The sequence below is a fragment of the Hirundo rustica genome, chromosome 25, assembly GCF_015227805.2.
Source record: "Hirundo rustica isolate bHirRus1 chromosome 25, bHirRus1.pri.v3, whole genome shotgun sequence".
Classification (NCBI taxonomy): domain Eukaryota; kingdom Metazoa; phylum Chordata; class Aves; order Passeriformes; family Hirundinidae; genus Hirundo; species Hirundo rustica.
Window position 1 is genome coordinate 987,506 of NC_053474.1, and position 10,284 is coordinate 997,789.

A 10,284-nucleotide genomic window follows, 5' to 3' on the forward strand; every position below is an offset into this window, starting at 1 on the left:
GGGCCCGGGCTGGAGCAGCGGGGCCGGAGCACGGAACCGCCGGGCAGCACGGAACCGAGACACCGGGCAGCCGAGGCACCGGGCATCCCGAGGGACCGAGAATCCCGAGGGACCGAGAATCCCGAGGGACCGAGCATCCCGAGACACCGGGCAGCCGAGGCACCGGGCATTCCGAGGCACCGGGCATCCCGAGGGACCGAGCATCCCGAGGGACCGGGCAGCCCAAAACACCGGGCATCCCAAAACACCGAGCATCCCGAGGCACCGGGCATCCCGAGACACCGGGCATCCCGAGGCACCGGGCATCCCAAAACACCGGGCATCCCAAAACACCGAGCATCCCGAGGGACCGGGCATCCCAAAACACCGAGCATCCCGAGGCACCGAGCATCCCGGCTCCCGGCGAGCCGCAGCCGCGCTGACGAGCGGAGGAGCGGCGGAGGGGAGCGGAGGGAGGGAGGGAGGGAGGGGAGGAGAGCCGAGGAGCGGAGCAGCGGAGCAGCGGAGCAGCAGCGGGACGCGCAGCACGGGCGCGATGAGCCCGGCCGGGGCCGCCGGTGTTTAGGGCGGACGCTGCCGGAGCCGGGTGAGAGGGGGACAGCGGGACAGAGGGAGAGAGGGAGAGAGGGGACAGCGGGACAGAGGGAGAGAGGGAGAGAGGGACAGGGGGACAGCGGGACAGAGGGACAGGGGGACAGCGGGACAGCGAGACAGAGGGACAGCGGGTGAGTGCTGGCGGCCGGGGCGATGCCGACGGGACGGGCGCTTGGCCCTGGCCGAAGTTGGCACCGGCCGGGGCAGGAGGGCGAACGAACGGGAGGCTGCCAGGGGGTCGGGAGCTGGAGACCGGGGCCGGCGGGGGCATCGCCCCGGGATCAGCCGGTGCATGGGGCGGGCAGAGCTCCCCGGCGGAGAGCGGGGACCCCGCAGCGGCATCGCGGAATTACCGGGTGGTCTGGGTGGGAAGCGACCTTTAGAGGTCACCTAGTCCGTCCCCCCAGCCGCGAGATGCATCTTCAACCAAAGCCGGTCGCTCAGAGCCCCGTCCAGCCCGACCTTGAATGTTTCGAGCCACGGGCTCTCTGGGCAGCCTGTGCTGACCCTTTCTGCCGTGTATCTGAGGGAAGCTCACGGGCGATTTAGAGCTTTAATCGCTTATTGCACGTCTCTTCCTCCAGGTACAGGGTAATGCTCTATAAATGAAGTGACCGCTTTAGAAGTGTAATTTTATGTGGGTTGCCCCGGGGAAGGCTTTGGGTTACTTTAAGGGCTGTCCCATGGTGATCCCACCCCATCCTGGTGTGTGCTCCAGGGGTGACACCGCTGCCTGCTTTCCTCTTCGCTCCTGCTCCGGGTTTGGTGGTGGCCAAAGGTCACCTCTGATCGGGGGCTGGTGCAAAGCCAGGAGCTGCCAGCGTCGTGCTGAGCCCTCGGAATCCTCACCTCTGCACACCTGTCTGCGCCTGCTGGGATGCAAGCCAGGCTTGTCAGGACAAAACGCACTTACGTGGAGCCAACAGACCTCCTGTCACCTGCTGAGTGATGAATGTGAGCCGCTCTGGGGATGAGCTTTGGTCCTGCAGCAAAGAGCAGGACCCAGCCAAGAACAAGGACTGCCAGCATCGCAGTCGGGTTGTTCCAGGGTACCACGGGCAGCAGTGCATGAAACTGGAACATGGGCTTGAAGGAGAGTAATGCTTCCCCAGAGAGAAAGTGCCTTTCCCAGCTGTGAGCCTCACGCAAACCCCAGGAAAAGAAATTCCCTTTGCAAAATTACACCGTATTGCAGTCAAAAAATTCTGATTTTCACCATTTTACGTGGGGTAGACTAATTGACTTTACTTTCCTGGTGCTTCATCGGCTGTAGGAAATCACACTCCAGAAAGGTTATTTGACCTGTCCTGGCTTTCTGTGACGGAGATGTCACAGTGTCCCTAAGCAATGCTTGGTTTCACTACTCTTACCGTCTCCAAAGTTTTCCTTATGGCTCAGTCGTCCTTGCTGTAATTAAGCCCCTCGTTTTTCAGTGATATTAGTCACAGCCACAGGGAACAGACTATTCCTTCCTGCTCTGCAGGCTCTCATGCATACGAAGACTGTTGAACATCTCCCTCAGCAGCGCTCTTTCAGCCCCGACATCCCTGTTCCCAGGCAGTTTACTCCCATTTTCTGAGGATTCCTGCTGCTTTCCTCTGATTCCTGGCTGTGTGGTCTGTATCTTCTCAGGATCAGCTCCCAGTGCCAGGCTGCCACCTGGCCTTGTCCAAAATGAATGGAACAAGGTCTGTCCAAGGCCTTATTCCCAATTACACACTTGCCAAGGTGTTTGCTGTTTTGCCCTGCTGTCTCTGGCTCTGCTGACGCTGCTCATCGATCCAACACTGTGCAGAGCTTTTGCTGAGCTGTTTCCTCTCCATCACACAACACAGGAGCTCACTTCTGCCTGAACTGCAGACCGTGCACTTGTCCTTAAACTTAACTTTAACCTTAATCCTCTTCCCTGGTGTTCTGGGCTGGAGCCCCAGCAGTGTCATTCTGCTGGATGAAGCACATCATCTGCTTCATCACCCAAACCATTACTGAGAATACCAGCTACTGGGCCTCCTCGTTCCCATCACGATAAAATTGAATTTTACCTTGCTAGAATTGCACAGTGGAATATGTTTCATCCTGCTTTTGTCTAGGTAAAATCCCTGTGTATTCCTTCACACACCTCCTGCAGCTGGAGGCAGAAGTTGTTCCCAGTTTTTTCCTGAATTGCTTTCAGGACATAGGGTAAGAGGATGCAGGGTGCCGCTTCCAGGAAGTGTAAATCACATTTCTGCACAATTTCATTTATTTACTGGGTGAGGAAGTGCTGCAGGAGGAGCCCATGAAGCTCTCTCATCCTCATTACTGGCAATCAGGGCTACACTCTAATTCAGTGTCTAGAGTTAGGCAGACCAGTTATGATCTACCATCACAGCTTGTATTTTTAAGGCAAACCTGTTTATGTAAGTGCAAGTATTAGCAAATCAACAGATGCCTTTCAAATCCCTTTGCAGGCAACCCTGTGAGATCCTTTCTTTTCCAGATCCCACCTTGCAGGCTCTTGGGCACGGCTGGAGTTGCAATCTCACACCCCACTCTATTTCCCTGGCCCTTAAAACTCCGCTGATTACACGACATGGAATAATAATGGGAGATAAAATGCGAGAAGGAAAATGTTAATTGGAGATTTTGCATTGGTGGACGTTTCTCACCAATGAGCGAAGTGCTCCAGCCCCTGCTCCCTCCAAAGACCTCACTGGTGACATATTGCAGAGTCTGTTCTGGCAATGTAATACTTACCAGAATCACTTATGTTTTCTTCTAATGACTTTCTCTTTGGTAAATAATATTTAGTTATAAGGTGTAACAGCAATTGTAACTTGGTAATTAACAATGGGCTGGATAGGTAATACTTATTGGTGATGTGTAAATAAAGGCAAAAGAGGAAAAATACCAATAATTTCTTAAAAGCTGAGTGAAAATAGGTGGTGGGGAGAGTGAAGGCGTTAAACATTGCTGATGTTTGCTTGCCAATCACTACAGTTGCTTATTTAAAATGGGAAAAGTTTTGCATGTAGTTTCTCATCTAGAATGCTGTTGTCTCTATCAAATGAAGGAACTAGGAATGCCTGATTTACTTGGGAACAGTCCCAATGATGCTGGCAGGTCCTGGCAGATCAGACACCCACCCAGGCACACTGCACAAGCCGTGCTGGAGCGAGCGCTCAGAGCCTCGTACGCCTCTCCAGAAACACCAACTCCTCTCTACCAGCTCCCCTCACTGGCAGTGACGAGAGATGTTCATCCCTGAAGGGCCCAGCTAGCGCCGGGCTCGGCCAGAAATTCTGACACAAACAGAATTTACGTAGACTGTACCTTTGATTTTCCAGTGCAATACTTTCCAGCACTGCCGGGTTTTCTCCCAGCAGCTGCATCCAGGTTTGGCTGTGATCTCTGGGTGGGCAGATTCCTCAAGAAAAGTCTAAATGTATTTCGTGTTGTTTGAACAGCGTTTTTGTCTTCAGGCTGGGCTCCATACCTGCTCTGTGGTGTATGCTCGAGACAATTGTCCCAAAGATGCAAGAACTTATTCAAAACCTGCTCTCTCTTTTAAGTTCTGCTCTGGAATGGGCCTTCAGAGGGGCTCCCCTTGGCCAAGGTGCCACCTCCTGTCCTGCCTTCTGGCCAGCTGCTGTTGGCTCTCACCGGGAGCAGCTTCACTGCTGAGCATGACAGAACGGATCTGGTCTACTGAGTGGAGTCTGCACTTAAATGAAAAGTGAGAATCAGTTACAAAATGAATTTTCAGTAGTTTGCTGAGCTTTGGTTCTGTTCTCAGCCATCCCTTTGCAATTCTCCAGCTTCAAGAGAAGAAAGTGAACTCCCTAATTCCTCTAACCTCAGAGTGAACTTAAAGCAAAAGCGTATTCAGGTAAGAGATTTCTTAGTGTCTAAAAGTGAGAGCTCTGAAGTGAGCCATTACTGTGTCAGAGAGTTAAAGGGTTGGGGAAATTAAAAAAAAAAAAAAAAAAAAAAGGCAATCCTTAGAGAAACAAGATTAACTTCAGCATCTCTATTCACCAAAGATAAATTGGGCGACATTTACAAGTGGAATATTTATTTCTGGCCGAAGGGAACAACAATAAAATTTTACTGTCAGAGAGTGATTAGCTGGAGAGTTTGGTGTAACTGGAGGTGTGATGGCAGCAGCAGGGCTCAGCTCCACTCCAGCTCCCTCTGCACCTGCCAGCTGCAAGACAACCACGGTGGTGCTGCTTCCCAAAGAGGTCTGGGCAACCGCTGAGCCGTCACCCAAAATCCAGCAGAAATTACAAGTAACCGTGAATTGTTGTACACGCAGTGGATACGGTGATTAGGGTACAGGCAGGAAAGTTCAGACTTTGCTAAAGCAAGTTATGCTTCACCAGTCTGTTAAATTAATTAAGAGAAGCTGATGAGTATGTGGAGTGAGCAAAGTCCAACTGATACAATTATTTAGAGTCTCAAGAGACTCTGAGTGATCTGGAAAGCCCATGAATAGTGTGGTGATGATATGTGATGATGAAACAAAGCTCTTTGGGGTATTAGAGACAAGGACAGACTGTGTGGAGGTGCAAAGAGTCAGTTAAAAAAAGAGTCAGAAGGAATAAAACACAGATGCAACAGCTGAGCAGACAGGGAGAAAAAAAACCCCTGATATTACCAGTCAAGGTATTTGGAATTACATTAATTGGGACTGCTCTGTGGAAATGTCAGATCAGGCTATGCAATGATTCAAAAAGCAAAGTACTTCTCAGAAATCATTAGGAAATAAACTGAGAAAAGAAAACACCATTATGCTGAAACACAAATCTATGGTGTATCCACATCAACAACTGTTTGTGGTTCTGGTCTCTGTCTCTAAAAAATGTGTTGGGAAAGGATCAGAAGATGGCAAAAGGGTTGAGCTGAATGCATGGACCACTGCCAGGGACTGGTGACTGGATTTGATTGACTTTGGTCCCTTTTAAATATTTTTATGTTCAAAAATTCTGATAAATTGAACCTTTGCTCAGTATCACAGAATGGCCATGAAGAAGGGATTTTCCCCTCCTTGAGAGAAAAAAAATAAAATCAAGAAAGTAATAGTCTAGTGTGAAATATGAGGCTTTTCTGTCTCTCCTTATTGGAAAAATACACCTCAACAGAAAAAGCATGTCTGAAAATGTTTGACTCACAGAAGGTGGTGGTATATAAAAAAATCAGACGCACCAAACTGGAAAGTGTCGCTTCTCATATTAGGATTTAGGAGCTTGGGAGAGGCTGTTTGAGTTCAAAGTGCTAATGTTTCATGTAGAATGTTATGCTCCCCTTGCTCCACAGATCCCCAGCCGAGTGACTCCCAGTTCTGCGTTGGATGGAATGAACCGGTCCCAGCGACGACTGAGCGAGGAGCTTCTCCTCGATGCCTGGGAGAAGGCTGGCCTGGTGATCACCTCCTTGGGGGAATTCCGTGTTCCTCCTCCTAGCCCTCACAGCACTCTTCAAAGCCGTTCACCACCCACATTCCTGATCCCTTTCAAGAAGGGTTGGGCTGGCACAGTATGAGTGACATCTTGGTTCTGATGGGTGGAAGTGAGTGAAAAGCCTGATGGAAATCTGTCTTGGGATGCTTCCTTCAGGTTTGTGAAGCCTTGAGGAAATCCAGTCACGGTGAAAACAAGGAAAAGTGTGGAGAGCCTGTAGACTGCATACTGTGCTGTAATGAGCACCAGTGCACTGGGGTCTGGTACCCAACCCCTGACTTCAGCATTTGAAGAGTAATTGTGGAAGGGGAAACCCGAATAGTCTGGAGAAATAAATGAAAATAGAGACCTGTACTTGAAGAAGGCTTGATTTGCAAATCTGGCAGAAATTACGTTTACAGAAGGAATCCAGAAGTATTGTTTTATATGTTAGGTACTCAATTAATAAAGTAAATACCTTGTAAATACCAAAAACATGACACCCAGCTACTAGAGAGAAAAGGAAAAATACTCTTGAGGGTAGCTTTGTCTCAAGAAAAGGGGCATCAGCTGCATCCATCTCTTACCCTTCAGTGTTGATTTATGCAACTTTGCAGAAGATTAGGTCAGAAAGGAGGTGTGAAAAAAAGATCATAAAGAATTATTTTGTCTTCTTCAAGATGAAAACCACCTGAATTCCCGTAATTTATAGTACTGTTTCCATTGCCGTACAGCAGACTCGTGTCTGGATGACATTCTGCTAAACAATGATGTGATTGATGTGATGTGATGTGATGTGATGTGAGGTGATGTGATGTGATGGAAAATCCTGCACAGGAGAGCACCTCATCTACTGCATCAGCTGAAGTTTTCAACAAGTTAATAATTCTTCAGGGTCGGACCAAAGTATGAAAAATTCTATTTTACCAAAAAAAGTGATCATCTTTCTCCATCGTCCCAGAAAGGTTACACGGGAAGGTGAAATCAGAGCAGAGGATGACTCAGTACAACCATTCAGCACAGTTCTCTCTCCAGAGCTCAGCAAATAAATCATTAAACGTCACTGAAACCCTGCTGTCTTGGGATGAAAGGACACTCTTAGGGCTGAAGATTTCGCTGTCAATCCTCCTGTCCGTTATAACTCTGGCGACCATCCTCGCCAACGTTTTTGTCGTTGTGACGATTTTGCTGACTAGAAAGCTCCACACACCCGCAAATTACCTCATCGGCTCCTTGGCCGTGACCGATCTCCTGGTGTCTGTGCTGGTGATGCCCGTCAGCGTCGCCTACACCGTCACTCACACGTGGGCCTTCGGCCAGCTGCTGTGCGACATCTGGCTGTCGTCGGACATCACGTGCTGCACAGCCTCCATCCTGCACCTCTGCCTCATCGCGCTGGACAGGTACTGGGCTATCACGGACGCCCTGCAGTACCCCAAACGCCGCACGGCCGGCCGGGCAGCCCTCATGATTGCCGTGGTGTGGATGATATCCATCAGCATCTCCGTGCCGCCCTTCTTCTGGAGGCAGGTGAAAGCGCACGAAGAAATCGCGAAGTGCGCTGTAAACACGGATCAGATTTCCTACACCATTTATTCCACCTGTGGAGCTTTCTACATCCCGACCGTGCTCCTCCTGATACTGTACGGTAGAATTTATGTGGCAGCTCGGTCCAGGATTCTGAAGCCACCCTCGTTATGTGGGAAACGTTTCACCACTGCACACCTGATCACTGGTTCTGCGGGGTCTTCCCTCTGCTCCATTAATGCCAGCCTCCATGAAGGGCATTCCCATGCAGGTGGATCCCCAATATTTATCGGTCACGTTAAAATAAAACTGGCAGATAGTGTGCTGGAAAAGAAAAGAATTTCTGCTGCGAGAGAAAGGAAAGCTACCAAAACTTTAGGCATTATTCTGGGAGCTTTCATTTTCTGCTGGCTGCCTTTTTTTGTCACGTCCCTAGTCCTACCGATCTGCCAAGACGCCTGTTGGTTTCATCCCATCCTACAGGACTTTTTTACCTGGTTGGGTTACCTAAACTCATTAATCAATCCAGTCATTTATACAGCTTTTAATGAAGAATTTAAGCAGGCTTTCCAAAAACTAACACTTTTCAAAAAGCGTTCCTCTTGAGACTCTCCTCTTGTGTAACTGACCCTTGTGCAACCTCGCAGCCTACCTGAAACTTTCCATGCTTTTATTCCTAAGGAACCGAGTGATAACTGCCACCTCTGCTCTACCCTGTTCTGTGCATGTAACTGGGATTTTCCTGCCAATTTGATACTTTCTGTCTGGGATTGCGCATAACAGAACTTGTCCGTGGTCTCTGCAGTGATCATGTCTGTATATAAGACCAACGACACATGAAATAAGCTTTGCAACCAGGCGAGGGGTGTGAACCAGGGAGTTTGTCTTGTGGGATGAGGTGACACATTATCCAGTTCTACCACGCCTTCTAACCTGATGGGAGGAAATTGTTTGTATTTCTGCTGTATATTATTAACCATTTATGGCAGCTGGGAAGGTTTCTGGAGAGCAGGATCTGATACTTACGTTTTCTATGGCGTGTATCTCATCCATGTGAAGCTGATAAAACCTGTAACTTTTTCAGAAGATGTGTGACACAGCCTGACTACAATCAGCAGCAGGGCAGAGCAGCATAGCATGGATGTAAGTTATGTGGATATTTCACAAATGATGCATTTGAAGCTATGCTTTTGGTGAACTTAGAAAGGAGACAGTGCAGAAAGGCTACAAAAATAAATAGCATGAAAAATATTGATCTTATATTTCTGTCATTTAATTATTTTGCATGCATAAACTGAAACAGGAGAACATGGTTAGTGCCAGTGTGGGATGACTAAGACCTCATAAAATAACCAGGAGGTTCTTGTCACTCCTTGGTGACAAGATATGGGAAGTTAGAGAGGAGAGAACGAAGTGACACACCAAGGAAAACTTTCTTAGTAATTAAGGTTGTTGGGGTAGATGAGGCATCCCTGTTTCTGGAATTCTTTAAGTACTGGTCAAACAAACTCAGGAATCACTGTCAGGACCCTCTGCTGGGATCGCAGAGCAGGTCCCTTCTAACGTGCACCTCTCTGTCTCTGGGATTATTTCCCTGATTTGGCAGGTGGGAAGCTGGCCCATGGAGGTCGTGGATGAAGTCTGAGATGAGACAGCACACCGAGTGGTGCAGCCCAAATTTCATGCAACATTTTAGTCCCTGGGCATTTTACATCAGAAGTGTCATATCTATACTGAATATGAGAGCCTCACACTGCTTTGAAAATCCCCCCACCGCCCTCCTGGCCGCCCTTCCATCTCTCATCCTGCCCCAATTCGTCTCCACCATCCACTGCTGCGGCCATCCCAACACACTCCACCACAGCGCACGTCCACCACAGCTTTCAGCCTCTCCCTTGCATTTCCAGCACAGCTTTGCAGCTTCCCCCTGCTGCTGGTGCCCCTGCTGAGGATGGTCCGTACAGGGATGCCCCAGGACCAGCCCCATGCTGCAATCACAGAGCAGTTGTGTGGCCACAGAACAGCAGTCCTCTCTCTCACTGGAGGCATTTAAGGCTGCTCTGTTGGGGACATGACTCCTCCACCCTCCCAAAAGTGCACTGATCCAGCTCTGTCATGCTTAAGAGATTTTGATGGTGCTGCTACAAGGCTGTGTCCACACAGTCTGTTTCCAGAGTGTGTCCGGGGTGCCCACGGTCAGGTTCTGGCCTGTGCTCACTCCTGGGCTGTGCTGGGCATTGCTGGGGATGAGAGCTGACACAGCCCACAGGGAAAGCCTGAACCATTAACTAGTGTAGAATCTCCACTTCTGGTTTGCAGAGAGAAGCAAGAACCACTGGCTTAGAAAGCAGTGGGCTAATTCAGCTCACTAGAGGCAGAGAAGTATTCACTCTGAGTTAGTTGTCTGCCAGTTTGATGAACTGAACAAACCCCAGAACTGGTGCAGAAGAAGCAGCACGTACACACAAGTAGTTTTAGGAGGGACATACAACTGCGTTGTATCAGCAGCAACAACATCAACTCAGACACCTCACTTAAATTCACCCTACAAACAGAGGGAGTACAGAATATCAAGAATATCTGAAGAGTCAGTTCAGGGACTTCATGAACTGGAAGATTACTCAGATAGACATTTTTAATAACCACTGAGAAATCTTCTCTCTGTAAATTTGGCTAATCCTTTTGAATGTCATGCCTCTGGTGTTCATGGCATCCTAGAGCCGTCCACTTCTCACGTTATCAA

General features: G+C 49.1%; 1 protein-coding gene across 2 annotated transcripts; it reads left to right on the forward strand.

Moving 5' to 3' along the window:
- Positions 1 to 480: 480 nt before the first annotated feature.
- On the forward strand, positions 481 to 8,798 carry HTR1D (5-hydroxytryptamine receptor 1D). 2 transcript variants are annotated; one of them, XM_040086432.2, is made up of 4 exons: positions 481 to 586; positions 4,146 to 4,309; positions 4,392 to 4,462; positions 5,893 to 8,798. In XM_040086432.2, exon 4 carries the CDS (start codon positions 7,011 to 7,013, stop codon positions 8,145 to 8,147), a length of 1,137 nt encoding a protein of 378 aa, XP_039942366.1. In that variant the 5' UTR covers positions 481 to 586; positions 4,146 to 4,309; positions 4,392 to 4,462; positions 5,893 to 7,010; the 3' UTR covers positions 8,148 to 8,798. The 2 variants fall into 2 exon arrangements, with proteins under 2 accessions (XP_039942366.1, XP_039942365.1); XM_040086431.2 differs by having other exon boundaries at positions 4,056 to 4,462.
- Positions 8,799 to 10,284: the final 1,486 nt, after the last annotated feature.